The sequence below is a fragment of the Desmodus rotundus genome, chromosome 5 (assembly GCF_022682495.2).
Source record: "Desmodus rotundus isolate HL8 chromosome 5, HLdesRot8A.1, whole genome shotgun sequence".
Classification (NCBI taxonomy): domain Eukaryota; kingdom Metazoa; phylum Chordata; class Mammalia; order Chiroptera; family Phyllostomidae; genus Desmodus; species Desmodus rotundus.
Genome location: NC_071391.1, coordinates 150,980,307 through 150,999,877, shown reverse-complemented (window position 1 = coordinate 150,999,877; position 19,571 = coordinate 150,980,307). Strand labels below are relative to the sequence as shown.

The 19,571-nt window shown below is 43.3% G+C and overlaps 1 protein-coding gene across 6 annotated transcripts in view; it reads left to right on the top strand.

Annotated features, from left to right (window-relative positions):
• The window catches only part of CLIP4 (CAP-Gly domain containing linker protein family member 4), a 62,315-nt gene extending 43,019 nt beyond the window's left edge, over nucleotides 1-19,296 (top strand). For all 6 annotated transcript variants that reach the window (XM_053925371.1, XM_053925370.1, XM_053925369.2 and 3 more), the window contains 7 exons: nucleotides 3,749-3,838; nucleotides 4,601-4,744; nucleotides 6,427-6,561; nucleotides 9,560-9,683; nucleotides 11,863-11,927; nucleotides 15,844-15,916; nucleotides 17,600-19,296. In XM_053925371.1, the coding sequence (XP_053781346.1) occupies nucleotides 3,749-3,838; nucleotides 4,601-4,744; nucleotides 6,427-6,561; nucleotides 9,560-9,683; nucleotides 11,863-11,927; nucleotides 15,844-15,916; nucleotides 17,600-17,918 (950 nt within the window). In that variant the 3' untranslated portion in view covers nucleotides 17,919-19,296. The remainder of the gene's footprint in view (nucleotides 1-3,748; nucleotides 3,839-4,600; nucleotides 4,745-6,426; nucleotides 6,562-9,559; nucleotides 9,684-11,862; nucleotides 11,928-15,843; nucleotides 15,917-17,599) is intronic.
• The last annotated feature ends 275 nt before the right edge of the window (nucleotides 19,297-19,571 follow it).

Below are 19,571 nucleotides of genomic sequence, written 5' to 3'. Positions count from 1 at the left end.
CAAGAATTTTAATGCCTGTTTTTAAAATCAGAAAACATTCCGGCTCTTGAAGCTGGCGGTCAGAGTTCTTTCCCTGCTTGGTGGTGTCTTCTGGCTGCTGAGGCTGAGCGGGTTCCTGCAGCTCCCTGTCTTCCGTGTGCACTGTTCTCACTCTCCCCTGAACACTCTGTGTTGGGCTGGTTCCCGAGTGCAGGCATTTGACTTCGGCCTCGTGAGGTCCCAGCCAGTCTTTCCCGCCTTTGTCAGATCCTGTTTCTCCATGAAGACTTCCCTGATGACCCCAGATCGCTTTGCTCTCTTCATCCCCTAACTTCACCCCCACTTTTATCTGTACCCCCTGATCGTTCGTTGTCATCTTGGGTTTTGTCCTCTGACTCCTTCACTTGGGCTGATCTTCCACTCTCTCACTAAAACCGTAAACATTGGGTGGACGGTGAGAGTCCTTTGTATTTTGGTGTGCACAGCAGCACACAGCACAGAGTAGGAGCTCGGGGCATACTTGTTAAGTCCTTAATTAACACTCAATGCAGAAGGGCTTTCTACTGTGGTTAAAGGGTTTTGTCCAGGAATGCGGCTGGCCTTTCTGATCTGTTCCATCGGGCTGTTTGAATATCCCTGTGTCAATGTTGTACTTCCTAATTTCCATAGTTTTTGAAAAATGCCTCTTGATGTCCAGTAGAGGAGAGCCTCCCAACTTGGACAGTGTCTGATCTATCCGTATTTGGGCCCTTATCTGTCACACTTCCATATAAATTTTAGGATAAGCTGTTAAGTTTCTTTTAAAATATATTCATTGAAGTTTTAATGGATATGGCACTTACCCTTTAAATCAGGGTAGGAAGAATTGACAATTTTACAATATTCAGTCTTTTAATTATGAGCTTGGGATATCTAGTTAGTTAGGTCTTTCGAAAATATGTTAACAAGTTTTTATAGCTTTTTCTATAGATATTATGTGCCTGTTTTGTTACATCTATTCCTAGGTACTTCATACTTTATGAAGCTATTGTAGATGGAATCCTTTAAGCTGAAACCCCGAGGTTCATAACAGGCAGGGAAAGAAAGCTCACCGAGAAGCCCCTCTATTTCTGGTCTGAGGAGCGGGAAGGGGGTCCCCTACTAGACAGAAAGTGGAGGAAATCCCTTGCTTGCTTTGAGTGCTTTTCTCCCCCGTTGTTGGCTCTTTCCCTCCCCAGCCCCTAGGCAGCCCTGTGTGGTGCAGCAGCAGCGGTGGGCGGGCAGGCCCCCACCTCTAAGGAGGAGACCCTTGGTCTCTGACAGAGAAACTGCTCCCAAGAACATGCCTGGAATCCGCATTAGATTTTCTTCTTTTTTCTCACTGCCTGGGCCCTGAGGCAGAGTCAGTCTGAGGAGGCTGTGGGACAGAGCAGGGAAATTAAAGCCTGCTCGCTGTGCCCGGAATACCAGGAGGGGTGCCCCCTGGGGGCAGGAAAGTGTCAGGGAGACCACGGAGGGGAGGAAGCTCAAGAAAGTGGCCTTGGCGTGTTGGCTGTGAAGTCTTGGGCTCCTCCAAGTTGGGTGTGCATGGGTGTGCCCGGGTCCCAGACTGATGCTGGACGGCACAACACAGGAGATGGGTCCCCAAAAAGCCTTTGGCAACCAAGCTGACAGTGGAGCCACAGTCACAGAAGGTGGGTCCGCACTTTCAGCCTAAACCTAACTGGGTCAGCTGCCTGCTCACACAACACAGAACAAAACAACATTCTCCATAGCACATAGCGTTTAAACGAGACCCAGAGTCCTACACAGTAATATTCACAATCCACAGGATGTGGTCCGAAATTGCTCAAAATATGAATAACCAGGAAAATCTCAACACCTCTCAAGGAAAAAGGCAGTCAAAAGATGCCAGTCCTGAGATGATACAGATATTTAGTAGATAAAGGGTTTAAATAACATACAGTAACCAATGCTCTAAGAATTAAGGGGGAGTACTCCCTAGACAAGTGGAAAGAAAGTGTCAGCAGAGAAATGAAGATATAAAGGAAGGAAATGATGCATGTACACACACGTACACACGTGCACACACAGATACATGTCAAACGGGGGTGATGTGAGATTGGTGGACTGTATCACTGTCAGCATCCTGGTTACGGTACTGTACTAGTGCTTTGTAAGATGCTGCCATTGGGGGAAAGTAGGCAAAGTGTACAAGAGGTCTTCCTGTATTGTTTTTACAACAGCATGTGAATCTCCAGTTTATCTGATATAAAGAAAGGACCAAATGGATATCTTAGGACTGAAAAATATAACAAAAATAAGAAATTTACTCTATGGGTTGCCGTCCCTTACCCACGTGTCCATTCGGTTCCTGCTGTTGCAGTTCTGACCCTCATTCCTGGCCAGTGTAGTAACCAATGTCCAGCTGGTCTCTGCTTCCAGTCTCTCCTCCTCTAGTTCCTTCTAATCTTTGCTGCCAGGATCACACCATTCACCTGTAACTGTTCGTGCCAGTCCCCCGTCAGAGGCTCGCTCCTCACCGAAGAGTTCCAGTTCCTCAGCCAGCAGTCTCCCTTCTGAGATCTTACTGTGACCTACTCTACCCAGTTCACTTCTCCGCCATCCCTAGAGTGCTCCGTACTCCAGCCAAGCTACTCATCCTTCTCTGACCCTGTCTTTAAGATATTTTTCTTTTTTGTCCACCCAGCATGCCTACCCCCAGTTCCTTCTGACCATATGACCGTACCTCCAGTATTCTCTAGAAGAAATCTGACCTGTCCCTCCAGACCCGTCTCAAAATGTGATCTTGTTGGGCATTAATTTATCGCTGTAGCCACGATTGTTGTCTCCTCCTTCTATGCTGGTATTATATCAAAAATGTCCTCCTATTTTAGTTATTCATCTCTATGTCTTTCTACCTGACGAAACTGAAAAAGTTCTCCTTTAGGGTTAAGACCATATCTTGTTCATGTCTGTGATGCTAATGTCCCAAGCTCAGTTCTTTACCCAACATGCTTTGTGAGTGGCATTGGAATAAATGCTTGGTGGAATTTAAGACTGACGTAGTCCACTAGGTTTATTATTTATATAATTTGGTTCTGTAGAATTGATACAGGAGTCTTAATAAGGTAGAGTGTCAGTCATAAGCTTTCTTTTTTTAAGTGAGTTTTTTGGTGCGAGTTGGGTGTACTGAGAGTGGAGTAGTGATTTTCAAAATCCCAGGGGCAAAGAATAGGATTTCTTACTATCTGACTCACTTCAGTGAGTAATTGTTATAATTATTTGTAAAAAATTTTTACCCCAAATTCACTATCCAAATAGAGAATCTTCTATAATGAAATTGCGTGCACACACCAGGGAAATCATGTAAATTGTTTACAAGTCCTGGCAAGTGTGCAACAGACGTGTCTCAGCTGCACTCGGTTTGCTCTACCTGCTTAGCGCTGTGCAAACACACTAATGAGGGCATTAAATATCAAACAAGTAGCTCGGCTGTAAATGCTTTATATCACTTAGAATTCCTTAATGGAGTGTTCAATAGGTTTAAAAGATACTGTAGCGACATTTGGGGAAATTGCGGTTTCCAGGGGGGCCAGGAATGTGTTCTTTTCCCTTTCAGTAATGAATTATTGGCCCCTGCTGTCTGTGAATTTATGATCCAGCGTGTTTTCAGAAGTGGGTGAGATTTAGGTAATGAGGGATGCCTGTGCTTGAAAAGAAAGCACATTTTTATGTTGGACGTTGAACAGAACGCTCTTGCTGACAGCGATTTGTCCCTGTACTGTAGGATTGGTGCCACCAAAAAAGGACGGTGCTTCCGAACCAACACTCTCACTGCCTCCTGGTGAGGAACTGAAAACTGTAATGGAGAAAGATGGTAATATACTCGATAATTTTGTTCTCAAAATTAAATTTCACAATGGAACTTTAAGATAATATAGTGATATAGCTTATATGGGGGCTAAATTTTAAAGTTTTTTTTAGGGAAAGATTATTACAGTAAAAATTTATCCTTGAAAATCCCCTAAGCAGCTCATACTAAAGTATGTCTGCACTTTTATATAAAATCCTGTGCTGGGGTTCTTATGTACACTCTGGTTAGAGAACTATGGGACTATATTAAGAGAGTGAAAGGAAGTCACTTAGTGTAGATGGCTTGATAAAATATTTAGAGTTGCCTTCAGCTATCAAATCATTGGGTGAGTAGAACATGAATAGAAAATTCAGAAGTATTCCTGCTTGCCTTCCGGTTAACTCAAAGCAGTTCAATGTTAAACTTTGTTACCTTAAAACTTATTAACAGCGATGTTTGTATAAATAAAATGGGGTTCTACTGTCCCCTCTGAAGGACAGGTGAGAGTGGTGGTTAGAATAGGTCAGTTTAAGTCAACTGATGTGACGACATTGTCCTAAGTTTGTCACCGTATAGTGTGAATCCTTACAGTACAGTTGCTTGGGTTATAAAATCTCTTGTTTCAACTGCATTTGGGTGAAACCAGGCATTTAATTCAACACCAGGTGATCCACAATTGAAGAAGCTAAGTGGAGAGTTTCAGGAGGATTTACCTGGGGAAGTATCTCATTGGCTCACTTCCTATTTTTAGCCCCAGGATATATGCTTTTCCTTTTCCCGTTTTAGTCAACCTGCCCGGATCCATCAGCAGCTTGTCCTCTGCATCTTCCCTGGAGCACAAACAGAGCAACCCCAGGAAGCTGAGCGCTCGCAGCAACAGCAAGAAGACCATGAGCAAAAGCCCGTCTGTTTCATCTCGAGCCAGTGCTGGTATCTATGACTTTTTCAGCCGGGCTTTCGTGGTGTTTTTTGTCTCGGTTTGTTTGTAAGTAGATTTGCTCTTTTTAAATGTGTAGAAGGAACCCTTTACTTCTGTCAGATTGAACTACTTGCACCCTTCTCTGTCCCCACAGCCCTCCACCTCCCTCCCCTCCCTTCTTAAGTGTACTCCGGGCTTCTCAGGCTGTCTCCTAGGGCCCTACTCACCCATTTCCTTGTCTGGTCGATGTCTTCTCTTCCCCACGTGTCTGAGGCCTCCAACCCTTTCAGGTTCATCATAGAACTTTCTGAGGCATCCTATAGAAGGTACCATTCTAGGCATCTGAGAGAAGGTACGTCCTATTGGAGGTACTATTCTAGGCATCCGAGAGAAGGTACGTCCTATAGAAGGTACCATTCTAGGCCATTCTAGGTACCATACGTGAGATACTTCACGTATCTCATTGCATTTAATTCTCAGAATAAAGCTATGGACAGGCAGGTACTGTAGTCCTCATCCTCATTTTACGAGTGAGGAGACTGTGACGTGCTATGGAAATATCAGTTAGTATGCGGCCTGGGACTTTTTAGAGTTGTACTTTATCCAGACTTTCTTCCTGTTCCTCCCGGGGTTTATGTTGCGTGCTTGTTGCCATGGTTTTAGTTTATCCCCCTTCCTCAGTGTGACTGATCTGCACCATGCCCTCCCATGGGGTTCTGTAGGCCTTCCCAGGGAGCAGCTATTCAAATCTGTGTATGGATTCATGGAGAAGCCTCAAGGGCCTACCTCTTCTCTGTTATAACTGAACAGCTTTCTAGGCAGCATTTCTGCAGGACTTCTGATGTTAAATAGGGGTGTTTCAGGGTTTAGGTTTCAGTTAAGGTGAGGGATGGAGTGGGTTCTTTCCTAATAAGGAAATCACTTTGGGGTCATTGAACCCTTATAGCAATTTCACTTTCAAATCACATTCCTGTATGTATCATTTACATTGAGTTCCCGTGAACTACTCTAATTGAAGCATTTTACAGCTGCCGATGACAGCCCATAGACCAAATCCACCTACCCCCTCATTTTGTAAATAAAGTTTTATTGGAACACGCCATGCCCATTCTGTTTATGTCTGCTTTTGTGTTGCCACAGCAGAGTTAAGTGGTTGTGACAGAGATGGTGTGGCTTGCCAAGCCTAAAATATTTACTGTCTGGCCCTTGACAGGAAGAGTGTGCTGTCCCCTCTTCTTTGGGAGGGGGCGCCACCAGACAGTTGAGACAGGGCCAGCAGGCATCGTCCCTGGCACTTGTGCGGGCAGCTCAGCCTCACACACGAGAAACAGAACTGTGTGGAGCCGCGGTTTCCAGCCGGTGTGCCACATGCCACAAGGGACCAGTCAGAGGCACCAACCTCTTTCCCTTTAGATTGTCAAGCAAAAACATGGCAACAGCCGACACACCAATATATTTTTTGGTGTGCTGCAGAATTTTAGTATTTAGTTTGTGTGCCATGAGATGAGCAAGGTTGGAAGTCAGCGCTGTGATGAGATGTAATGAAAGGCATCCTGTATGGAAATCTCCAGCCAGCCAGACTGGTGAGAATATATCATACATTTTTGGCTAATGTGCTTTTTGATTTTTTTCCCCTTTGTTTTTTCTCCTCTTTTCCTGCCCTGTCCCCTTCCCCCACCAAACAACGTAACAGGTTTGAGTTCCTCAGCAACATCTGTAGCGAACAGCACCCGCTGTGAAGGAGAGCTCCAGCTGGGAGACAGGGTGCTGGTGGTCGGCCAGAGAATTGGCACCATCAGGTTCTTTGGGACGACAAACTTTGCTCCAGGTGATGCATCTGATGTTCTTTGTTCAATTTGAATCCTTTACAATACAAGGGGTTTAAAATGTTATGCGTAAGTGCCCTTTCATTTTAGAGAGTTTTTGATCAACATTTGGTAACTGTGGTGCAGAAAATGCAAAACAATGATTGAAACGCAGACTGTTTGTACTCAGGTTGACTGTTACCCATAAAACTTTCTTGCCAGTTGTGTTTTAAATTGCCTAGTGTTAAAATTAGTTGTCACTCTCCAATTTTACTCTCACGGATTCCTGAGTGTGCTTAATACCAGAGACAACTTTTTAGGATTAAATTTTATTGCAGATAATCTTGAACATGAGTCAGTGATGAGCTAACCGCACACAGCTTTTGTCCGAGTGGGCTGGAGAGAAAGGGAGACACGGGTTCAAAGGAAAATGGCAGAGCTTTTGCTTACCGCGGGGCCTTAAAAATCCGCTGTGTGTTTATGTATTAACTCCAAGCTGGGCTTGTATTGTGTTTCCCAAAGGAGAGGTTATCTTTAGTGGCTGTGGCCTGCAGTAGAAGCCAGTCGAGTGGTCTGTGCTCGCATGTTTTGAACAGCACTGTGCTGTGTTGGCACGTGGCGGTGTCGCAGCCTGTGAGGACCAGGTTACTGAGGACGTTGATTTTTTTTAAAGAGTTCATAGCAGTCTGTGGAAGAACTGTGAAGGGTCTGAGATGTTGCCGTGTTTGCCAGCTGGCAGGTTAAGTCGCCAGGGTTCACAGAGGCTGTCAGAAGGTGCTGGGCCCCTGGGTCAGAGACAGGGGACTTGAGTGCTGACAACAATAGCAGGAGCCAGAGGGTCATCATTTGGGGGTTTTTTTTGCAATTGTTCCCTGAGCCCCAGTCCCCAGAGGGTGAGACAGAGAGGGCCGGTCACACCTGCACACCGGTCTTTTGTCCGGGGGAAGACTCTCCGTCTGTCCTCCAAGGCTGTCCTCTGCAGACATGCACGGGAAGCCAGTCACTGCCTCTGTCCACAGAGACACGCAGACACCCGAGTGCACCAGGGAGAATTTTCTCCCAACTCATTCTTTCACTAATACCACTTACGATTGCGGTCTAACCATTGGTTTGAGAGGGGCTGTGTGTTTTATAGTTTATGTTTCTCCTAGGCCTCCAGGTAGTAATGGACATCAGTTAGGATGCTCTTAATCTAGTTCCCAGATGAAAACTTAGGAGCCCTAAAGGTAGGCTTATTTTGCACAGTCACCATGTATGTTTTTGAGGTTCTTTCTGTGATTATGTCAGACAAGGCAGGAGTGGTTTGATTCAACAGGTACAGTTCATTGTTTGGTCTGACTTTTAATTTTTAAATTCTTAATGTGAAGCATTTAGACATTTGGGAAGTAATAAGCAAATATAATAAAAGTTAGAAACTTTTGTTAAAATTATGCTGCCTTTTAGAAAGCAGTGACATGTATTTCTTATGGCCTCAGAAGTTAGATGGTTCAGGACTATCGAATGCACTCTCCTCTCCAGGTGTCCGTGGATGAGGGGGTCCGGCCCTGTGAGGGTGCCCTTTTGTCCCCGTTTGCCTGTTATCAGTGCCGCCTTGGAAGGGCAGGACCACTCGCACGGAGGGTGTGCATGCCTGTCACCACCCGACGGTGTGCACCCGCTGTTGTTGGCACTTGTCATAATGTCCTTCTGCTGCGTGTTACACGTTTTCAAAGGTTATGTGGTAAACACGGAGCAGTTATGTGGTATATTAACATGGGAAAATGCAAAAGGTCATGTAGGAAAGTGTCAGTGGCAGGAGTAAAATATGGAAAGTCGTAGCTCCGGCAGCCAGAGAGAGAGCAGTGGCCACCAGGCTAAGCTGGCTAATGGCCTGCAGACAGGCGGTGACCTGCTTTCAGAGCATCGGTTGTGCCTGCGCAATAGGCTCGTGTACGTTGCTCTCTGCTTGTGCATAGTAGGGCTGCTTCAACACAAAAGACATGGCCACGCAATTAATGTTTCCAACCCAAACTCCAGTGTTTGGAGATGGGCTCAAGTGTCAGCCTTTTGAACGTAAGAGGGAAAAATACTAAGAACTTCTAGTTTGCCTTCTTAGGCATTACATAATGGACTCTTCAAACTAGTAATTTGAAAGAAACAGTGTTTTTGTATTTTGGAATTTATAATTTGTAGTAAGTTTTTCAATACCTATATCCTTATTTTTTATTTCATACTGATTTAAGAGACTGAATACAATTACTAGTGTATTTTCCTTTTAAATAAAAAAAATTAATGGGTTATTAGGTACTTTTAACTGGTCTTGAGGTACCCTCAGTTCGAGGATCTTTACTTGAGGTGTGTTTGTCCATTTACCTAATATTTACCACACTAAGAGCAACCTCGCTACTGTAATTTAGGCTCTCTAGGAAAGGAAATTGTGTGACTTTTCTTAGAGTAGACCCTTTTAAAGACTTAAAAGCCTTTTTGAAACTCCTTCCTCTTAATGAATCTAAATCTTTTCATTCAGGTTAGAAAGAATATTTCTTTTCATCCTGAGTGGGAGTCTGGGGGGATGGGAAACAAGGACTCGCCATGATGTGTGGCATGTTTTCCATATCACTTTTGTCTTTTAATTAGTTAAGAACTGTTTGTGGCGTTTCTGGTATTGGGGGAGTAAAATGAACAGATCGCCTGTTCACTTACAGACCTCAATATGAGGCTGCACTTCCCCTCTCGACACACCGTGTCACCCAGGCCAGGACAGTGTCTTGTTCATTATGGCTTTCAGATAAATTTTGGTCACATACTACTTGCATTACAGCTAATCCTCGCCCAAGTGTGTGCATTTTAGCTTTCTCTCTTAACGTACAGCTCTGCAATCAAGCTTGTAAAATGCCTTTCCTGTTCATTTCTCCACTTTTCAAATTTTATCGTTTGCGAGCTGAGCGATCATGGTGATTGTCCCTCATTTCGGTCATTTGTGGAGACGCGCAGCCATCTAGACTCCGGGCGTGCGCAACAGCGTAGCCGTTCTCGTTCCAGGGTGTTGGTACGGGATAGAGCTTGAGAAGCCCCACGGCAAGAACGACGGTTCCGTCGGAGGCGTGCAGTACTTCAGCTGTTCTCCGAGATACGGAATCTTTGCACCCCCATCCAGGGTTCAGAGGTGAGGAGAGGTGGGACTCGTGTTTACTCACAGGAACGTTCTGTAATCTGCGTGGTTTGTGGTGAGAGCCCCTGATTTTATACGGACGACGTGCACGGGCTGCAGCCCTCGTCGTCTCTCAAGGGGTTAACCAGCCACCTCCTTCGGAGAGAAGGCCCCAGGAAAGCTAAATCTGCTTTGCGGAAGATTTGCAATTTTAAAAACCTCCTTTATTCCTCATTTGCAAACGCTATGAGCACTGCATGGGCTATTAGAAATGACGTCTGCAGCTAAGAACAGTGAGAGCGGCAAGCTTAATCTGTCATGCAAACAAAAGTAAAAATGCTCCCTGATTGCCTCAGGCACCCCATTCATTCTCCTGCAAACCTAATGGAACCAAAATGGCTTTTCCTTCTGATTTCTTTAGTTTTCAAAAATAGATAGGCAGTAGATCTTGGGGGGAAGTGAAGCTTCAAGGATTTATGTGTGATATATACCTCCTCGGTATCTCTTCTTAAGATAACACACTCTTGCACCAGCTCACTCTGGTTTGAAACAATGTGTTGAGCAGAAACTAAGTCATCATGAAATTCCAGGTCCTGTTTTGTAGCATGACTTACGTGCCGGAAGAGGCTGGCTTGGTCTGCTTTGCAGAGGGGAAGTGGGATGCTAATCTTTAAGCAGAAGGTAATATGTAGGGTATAACCTGGCTCACGAGAGCAGGGCTACAGGCGCAGCCTGGCAGCTCCGCCACTTCTCTTCCAGCTGGACTGTGTGACGACATCCTGCCACAGGGAACAGTTTTTATATCCATTTCCTTTCTTTGTTTTTCACGTTGAGTAATTACTTATAATGTTTGTATTTGTTTCCATGATGTGCTTGTTGTGATTTTATTATTTATGATAATGTAGCATTTAACATACCATGCTTTGCAGTTTATAAAGGCTCTTCGATTAAATGTTGCTTTATTCGATCCTAATAAGAATCTGGTCGGGTGAGCTGGGAAATCACAGTACCTCTCTATTCCGAACGTGCAGTGAGTGTTTAGTGAGTGGTGGCCTCGGCACGCCACACTTTGGATGCACGTCTCATCGGTCCTCACAGACCCAGGGGGGTACTGTGAGCATTCCCATTTGCAAGGTGAAGAAACTTTCAAGAGATGAAGTAATTGAGCTGAAGTCTCACAGCTCGTGTAGGGCGGACGAACTTCTCCTGTACCCTCAGGATCAGTAGCCGGGGTTGGGTGGGGTCGGGTGGGGTGGGGTGGGGGTGGGTCTGTGAATGAAACCGACGACAGATAGATGAACATTCTCTTTTTGCATGTGTGGGGCAGCACAGAAGGAAGGAGGTGGATACCCAAAGGAACTGTGAGGTCGGAGCGTTTATGGACCATCTTAATAGGGGAGGGACGGTCTTCTGGGTTCTCAGGTTACTTTGGACAAATCTTCATTAACGCGTTGCTCCAGTCTCCTAGTCGCAAGGTCAGGGGTTCTTCATTTCATGTTTGATTACCCAGAGAACACAGTGTGGCATACGGTAGGCACAGTAAGTATTGATCAAGTCGAGTGCAGTGTTTTTTATGCTGAACCAGCTTTTCATCTCCTTTATATTGTGAAGTCACTTTCTTTTCCATGGTTTCATCTTTTTCTCGCTTTGTTAATGAACACATGTTTTCTCATTTGTTTTTTTTCTTGCCTTCTATTTGGTCTTCTTTAAGGTGATTCATTTAAAAGCAGCCCCCTCTGAAAAGAAGCGGGGCTCTCTCTAAATGAACTGCTGTCGCGATCCAGCTGTCTTCCTGTCATCTTCTGATTGTCTCATTCATCACCATCAAATACTATTAAGTGTCTTTTCCCACTTTGTGCTGTGTAGGCATTCTGTGAGCAAATAAAACAGACATGGTCCCTGATTTCGAGGAGTTCCTCATTTAAGCCAACGTAGGAGCTCTTTAACGACACCCCTGATTTTCAAGAAGGAGGAATTTTAAACTAGGGACTGCGTGAGGACAGTCTTAATAAAGTAGTGACCAGTCACAGTCTGGCACAGCACCCTTCCAGGCTGTAGCTGGCCATCTCTCTCTCCCTTCCCATTTAAAAATGTGCCTCCTGTCCCACAGTCTTTGCGCACGTTGTTTCCTCTGCTTGGGTGGCTTTCTCCTGACACCTGCCTTTTACCTAGTTTTTACCTGTTTCATTTACAGAGTCCCAGATTCCCTGGATACACTTTCAGAAATTTCTTCGAATAAACAGAATCATTCTTATCCTGGTAAGATTACACAGTTTTATGTTTCTAGTAATTATTTCTTTGCTTTTATTTACTGAAGCATCTTATTGGGAAGACTGTATGTATACCGAAGAGTATATAAAATGTACCTGTATAGTTTAGGTACTCATAAAGCAGACATCTGCTAGCCACCCCCAAGCCGAAGGGGACGATGACTTGAGCGGAACCCCCTAGCTCTTCTACCTCCCTTTTCACATGGCTGGGCTCAGGTTATGAACGTTGAATTTTATGTTAATTATTCTTTCTTTTTAAAGAGTTTATTTATTTATTTTCAGAGAGGAGAAGGGAGGGTGAAAGAGAGGGAGAGAAACACCAATGTGTGTTTTTTGGGGGGTGTACCTAAAACATCCTTGCCAAACCCAAGGTTGTCCTGATTTTCTCCTGGGAGTTTTATCATTTTGCGTTTTAATTTACATTTATGATCCATTGAGCTAATTTCTTATGAAAAGTGTGCGATCTGTGTTTCTATTTATTTATTTATTTATTTATTTATCTATCTATTTATCTGGGCATGGGGCTGTCTGGCTGTTCCAGCACTCTTGCTGAAAAGACCGTCCTTTCCCCGCTGAACTTCCCGTGCTCGTCTGTCAAAGATCTGTTGGCTGTATTTGTGTGTCTGGGCTCTCTCTTCTGGTCCTTGATCTACAGGGGCCGGCACAAATAACACCCCTTTTTATTATAACACCTTTTATTGCAAAATCATAAGCATGTAATTCTGTAACATAACATCACACTCAAACACAGCATATGACATTTTAGGTGAAATATTTAAATTAAAACTATGAATTATGACACCCATATTATTACCCTACCAGCCACACTGAAGCAGGCCTCACTTCTGCCGCACCCGGTCTTTGCCTGTGTCCGCTAACACACCTTGTCTCGTTACTGTGGCTTTGTAGCAATTCTTTTAGTTTAGTAGTGTGAGCCCTCTGACTTTGATCTTCTTCCTCAATATTTTGTCGGTTATTCTGGGCCTTTGCCTTTTCATATACACTTATAATCCATTTGTTGATGCCTACAAAATAGTTTGCTGGGATTTTCATTGGGATTGCATTGTATGTATAGTTCAAATTGGGAAAAACGAATCTCTTAATATTGAGTCTTTCTATCCATGAATATAGAATACCTCTCCAGTTATTTAGATCTTTTTTGATTTCTTTCATCAGAGTTTTATACTTTCCCTCATGTAGATTTTGTACATGTTTAATTAGGTTTATACCTACATTAATTCACTTCTGGCTGTTAATATAATGGTATTGCTTTTATAATAATTCTTTTTATCATATATCAGCTTTCTTTGCAATTATCTATGCTATTTTGTTTTATATTTTTTCAATATTCTTATACTCAAATATTTTTTCTTTCTTGATGTAATTCTGGCTATGTTCCTACCTTCCTTTTACCCCATTTCATTCTCTACTTGTATAAAAGTTATACCTATAAATATGCTTCTTAGTAATTACTCGAGGTACTTTGACATACATACTTAGTGAAATCTAAGTAATCATGTTTACTCTTTCCCAAATACTAGAAAATTTTTAGAAACAGTTATTCAGTTTCTATTTTATTTTCCCTACAAATTTTCCTTATTATAATAGTTTTATATATAATCAATACTTGTTTAACTTGCTCACATATTTCAAATATCTCTGGTCATTAATCCTCGAAACTTCTACTTGGAATCATTTCCTTTCTACCTCGTGTACATTCTTTAAAAGTCCTTTTAGAAAGGGTCTGTTGGTAGCAAAGTCTCTCAGTTTTTGTCTTTTCTTTTTTTTTAAGATTTTATTTATTTATATTTAGAGAGGGGAAGAGAGGAAGAAAGAGAGGGAGAGAAACACCAGTGTGTGGTTGCCTCTCCCACGCCCCCTACTGGGGACCTGGCCCGCAGCCCAGGCGTGTGCCCTGACTGGGAGCCGTCCAGGTGACCCTGTGGTTCGCAGGCCAGTGCTCAGTTCACCGAGCCACACCAGCCAGGGCAGTTTTTTCTAATGACAGTTTTACTGGGTAAATTGAAAACTTAGTGAAAATTTAAGTTTGGAAATATTTCCTCCCTGCACACTAGCAATATAATTCTGTTTTCTGTCTCTGTCACTTTTTTGAGAAGTCAGCCAGGAGTGTAAGTCATACTGCAGTCGGTGACTTTTCTTGCTGATCGCTCCTCAAGGCCTCCGTCCCCTCTGCGTTGCAGTCTCACTGTGACTCGTCTCCATGCAGGCTCCTTTTGTTTCTCCTGCTGGCACCGCGGGGCTTCCTGGGTCTGGAAGTTAATGCCTGACTAGTTCTGTGAAAACCCTTGTCCCCATACTTAAGTTATTTTCTCCTTCATTCTCTTTATTATCAGTTTCTGAAACTCGGGTGAGGAGAAGAGTAGACTCTCTCGCTTTCCCATGCCCTTTCCGTCCTTTTCACAACTTGGTCTCAGTGGGCGGCATCTCGACGGCTTCAGACCTTTCCGTTTCCCGGTCCTTTCTGCAGCTACATTTATTTAGCTGCTTAACCTAACCACAGAGTTTTTGATGATAAATTTTTAATTTCTTTTTGTAAATTTGGTTGTTACTTACTGTCATTCATTCTTTCCCCATATCTTCAAGTTTTATGTTGTGTCTTTAAACATTTTAAATGTTATCTTTTATTTTATGTTAAATAATTCAATATCTGAAGTCTTTGTGAATCTGATTCTGCCATATGTTTCCGTTGAGCCTAACTTATGGTGCCTTTTATCCTTGTGAGTTTTGTAGTTTATTATTGTAAAATGCTCCTTTTACTCAGAATTCAATGTATGGGGATCTCCGAGGCCTGCAGAGAAAATTACATTTACTTCCGGCAGTTGTCTGGAGACACTGACAGCCTGGAAGTGTTTTAATTTATCAGCTCTGCAATTTTTAAAAAATATTACAGATAAAATAAAACTCGCGTATGATCACCAATTTTGAGAGGAGGAAATACTGCCTTTTTTTGAGCATTGATGTTAACACAGTCCAGCTTCCCTTTGTCCCTGTCAAACGGTATTTCATCTGGTTTCGCTAACCTCACACCGAGGGTGAGCAGTTTGGGATCCTCACCTTGACCAGGAGACCTGTGAGAATCCCCATCTCGGCAGCTCCAGGCCGTCTGTCCCAGGAGAAGGTGTCCTTCCCCGTCTCCTGGGCGTCGGTGAGGCGGAAGCATCCCGTGGTCCATGGTGGTAGATGGCTTTGGTGCTTGGTCCCCTCACCTCTCATGGTTCCTCTTTTTAGGTTTCGGCCTCTTTGAAATTCTGCCTTTTGTGTCAGCTCAACAGTATTGAAAACACTGTCGTTTTAAATTGTACTTGCTTTAATCAAGAGAGTCATTGAGCACATCTGGTCTGCCCTTAACTGCCAGGACTGAAGTCCCATTCTTTTTAAAAACAGCTTTTTAGAAATTTACCTGGTGTGAAATCTTTTTTTTTAAAATTCCTCTGTCATTGGGATGACAGCAATCACAAGCTCTGAAACTTACTACTTAATATTTTATAAATTGGATATATTTAGTGATAGTGTTTTAAAATTATTTTATCCTTTTTGTGTGATTTATCAAGATTAATATTTCAGAAACAAAGATTCGGCTTAATCAATGTATAATTCAGTTTCATTTGGTCTTCAAGAAATTTTGTAACACAACTTCCAGAAGTGATGTCATGGTCTTGTTCCTCCTGTGTGTGTGTTGTGTGTGAGAAAGGGAAGATAAAAATTTGTCATGGAATCTAAACGGCTTTTGCATTCTGTATGCGTGCATTTTCTTTGCTTTCTGTTTCAAAGAAACATTTGAGCTAATAGAACATCTATAGAAGAAATGATAAAAGATAACTTTTAATAAGGACTGCAAATTTGTGATTTATTTTTCCTCTTCTGACCTTAACTTTCATATTTAGGTTTTAGGAGAAGCTTTAGTACAACTTCTGCTTCTTCCCAAAAAGAGATTAACAGAAGAAATGCTTTTGCCAAGTGAGTATTAAGAAGATTTAGAAAAACACCTTTCAAGACCAACATGGCGAGAGTCTGTGAAGAGAGGGAAGTAGAATGCGGAGTGTTTTGCGTTGGTGGTGGAGTGTTCACACTCCGGGGAGAGGCCTCGCCCTCTCTCTTCTGCAATAAAGAGTGTCAGCAGTGACTGAGTGCCCTACTGCATGTGTTTTCAAATCCCTTTAGTACTCAGTAAAAGTGGGAGGGATTTACACTTTGTTATAATTGAATAGGGTGGATTGATTTTTTAAAACTGTTTACTTAATTAGAGATTTAACATTTTCAGCAATATACAAAGGAAATATCAGCCCTGTTTGCAAAAGGTAACCTTACCAGCCTTTAAAAAAATACTCCCCCTTCATCTTCCGGGGTATACTGCGCAAAATGCTTTTTTTTTCCCCTTTGTTTCTCATAGAGAGAATCTCTCTCTCTCTCTTTTTTTCATTTAGATTTATTGATCCTACACCCACTTTACTTCCCCTCACAGTTTTCTAAGACTTTTAGAAACTATTTTACCTTTAGAGGAATGTGAGGCTCTTCCAGATTGTTTGGGTTAAGGGATTCTTTTTTCTTTTTATTTTTAAATCCTTCCAATAAATCTATGAATGATGTCGTGGGTGGGGGGGACTGGTTCCTGAGCAGGGAAGTGCGTATCCTTGCTCAGGTAGTGAGACCCTAGAAGCCCCTGTAGATGAGAGCCCAGGTGGGGACCTTGACCATCCGCTGAGCCGCAAGGGGGCGTTTCCACACTCACCTGGCCTGAGGCTGGGCGGCTTTGCGTAGACCTGAGGTTTCCCTGGGAGCCTAGCGCTGGGTCCTCGGAGCTGTGAGGTGCTGTTGAGCGGGGCTGGGTGGGTGTTTGCTTCCCTTCCTTAAAACCTTCAGTGATTTTGAGAATTTTGAAATTCGTCCCCTCACTTGAGGAGCTGAGCGAGTTTAAGGGCGGTGAGTTGATGCTCCACTTTATTGAAGGTATTCAGGAATTCTTAGGCAGAATGGAAGAGAGTGCTAAGGGGCACCAGGGTGTAAGGATGCTGACGGGGGAGGCACGGAGCGAGCATCGGGATGTCGGTGGGTGGGAGGCACGCTGCAGAGAGACGGGAGGAGCGGCGGTCTGGGCGTGGGGACCCAGGGCCTGCGAGGCCTTGCGTGCCCGAGGCGACCGGGGTCACGGGAGGACTGTGTCTGCGCTCTGCGCGTGCTGTGAAGAGGGAGTGGATGAAGCTTTACCGACTCCTACAGATGGAGACTCGACACCTGTGTGAGAATAGAATACTCTTGAGGATACGTATTCAATTTTAAAGCTCAGTGATTTTTATTTATAGAGAGTGTGACCAAAATGCGTGGTGACTGGTGTTGCAAGGAACAAAAGAACAAAAGACAGACCGTAGAGGGTGGCTGGTTCAAGGGTCTTAAATGTATCTTTATATACATCTTTATGTGTACGCCTTAAATCCAGTTAGTGTAGAATTAAAATAGTCAAAGGAGAAACAAATCTTCTAAATCTAAACTATCAAACAAAAGTATATTCCAATAATTGCTATTCAGGATAAATAATCCAGTTGTGAAGGTAAGGTACGGACTTGGCCACCGGATGGGGAGCTGGCACGGCGTGCGTGGAGAGGGCTGGGCGCGTCAGTCTGTCCGTCTCTCCCCCGTGCGCAGGTCCAGACCGGCCCTGCGGCGCAGCTGGAGCGGCGCGGCCCCGGCGGGCGCGGAGCGGGGCGCGCGGCTGCGCGAGGGCGCGCAGGTCCTGCTCACCAGCTCCAACGAGATGGGCACCGTGAGGTACGTGGGCCCCACGGACTTCGCCGCAGGCATCTGGCTTGGACTGGAGCTCCGCAGCGCCAAGGGGAAGAACGATGGAGCGGTGGGTGACACGCGCTATTTCACCTGCAAGCCAAACCACGGCGTCTTGGTGAGGCCGAGCCGGGTCACCTACCGGGGGATAAAGGGCTCGAAGCTGGTGGACGAGAACTGTTGAGCTGACCCGGAGTGTTCAGAGGGCACGCGCGTGTGTGTACATATACATGTATATTTAGGGCGTGAATTGAGGAGTCCGTGGCACATGTTGACCATAGCCATTTATTTAAAATTTGAAAATACGGCTGTCTTCCGAAAAATCATTATAGCAATTCAGAGAGACTCCTTAAAAAAGCTAGCAGTGTGAACTGTGGGAATCACGGCTCTCTCAGAAACAATTTTGAAATCAGCATTTAAAACAGTTAGACCCAAGAAGATTCTGCGAGATAGGAAAAAATGTGCCAGTAGGTGACCAACTGGTGTTGCTTACTCTGTTTCGTTTTTGCACATGACATTGGACTTGATTTTTTGCACATGTTTAACTTCCTTACTGGACAGATCTCCAAAACACACAGACACACAAAGCACTTTTAGAACACGATGCACTTTCGTCTTTGCCATCATTTCCTTCCGGGATGTGAAAAACATTGAAAGATTTTATATTTAAGAGAAGAGTGCAGATTAAGATGTGTTTGGGAGAATATAGTATTCATTTGTTTTATTACTTCTTGATTTTTTTGTTTTATCATTCATAAGGCTGACTGTTGCAAATTCATCCTGTTATAAGGCTGCAGAAGTGTATCATGCCTTTATTTTCCTTGCTGAGCACATGGTAACAAACTGAGCTTCGTCCAGAGTGATGTAATAATGCAGGGCATTTGTGTTGTGGACGGTGTTGAAGCTTATGGTCCTATATTTGTAATGATTTATCTCCAATTGTACACATTTAGACCTTAAACGACAACAGAAATATCGGGACAGTTTGCTTTATGAGATTAAAATTATCCTTCAGAATGGAGTTTACTTTGTGCTTAGAAATAATATGTTGAACTATTTTGTAATACGCTATTTAAAATCTAAATTCTGTTGCTTTGCTGCCTTTTTAAAAAGAAGTGTGGCATTTCAAATATTGCTAGAGCTATTTTCCTAAAATACATTTGCAAAATGAGGCTGCTTTATAACCAAGGAATATTTTTATTGATTGAAGAAAATGACTGTACTGCTATTCAAAAGTAAACTTATTTTATTATGTAGCTTATTTCTTAAAGACTCTATTTATACTTTAACATGCAATCCCTGATTATACTGAACTTGGGTGTCTATAATTCTTCCTGTTAAATATGAACCACTGTGTGTTAGAAACAGTAATGCCGACACCGAATTCATTTTGAGATCAGAGAACCAATTGTTCTATTTAGGTTAGGATTATTAAATCCATGTAATAATGTGTATGTTTACAGATATTATACATACAGATTCAGTGTTTTCATTTGTGTTTTGCTTATTAAATGTTGAAGTTCACTTCTTGAGCATTAATAAAAAGGGAAGATGTTTGGGTTTTGGAATGGTGCTTCATGTCATTTATCTGCGGCCGCGCTTTGCCCGGTTAACTCAGAGTACATACAGATGCTTTGTACTTTTTCCCCCCTAAATGACTCGGGTTTGCCCCATCTCTGCAAAGACTCTTAAAAAGTGTCAAGCTTTCCACTCAGCAAGTAGAGTTATGTTTCTAGCCACCCCTGTTGTATTGTTCTGATGGGCTGAGAGAGCCCTTTAAGGAAAAGAATGTGTTTCTGCAGTTTTCTGAAATTGCTTAATGTCTTTTACACTGGTG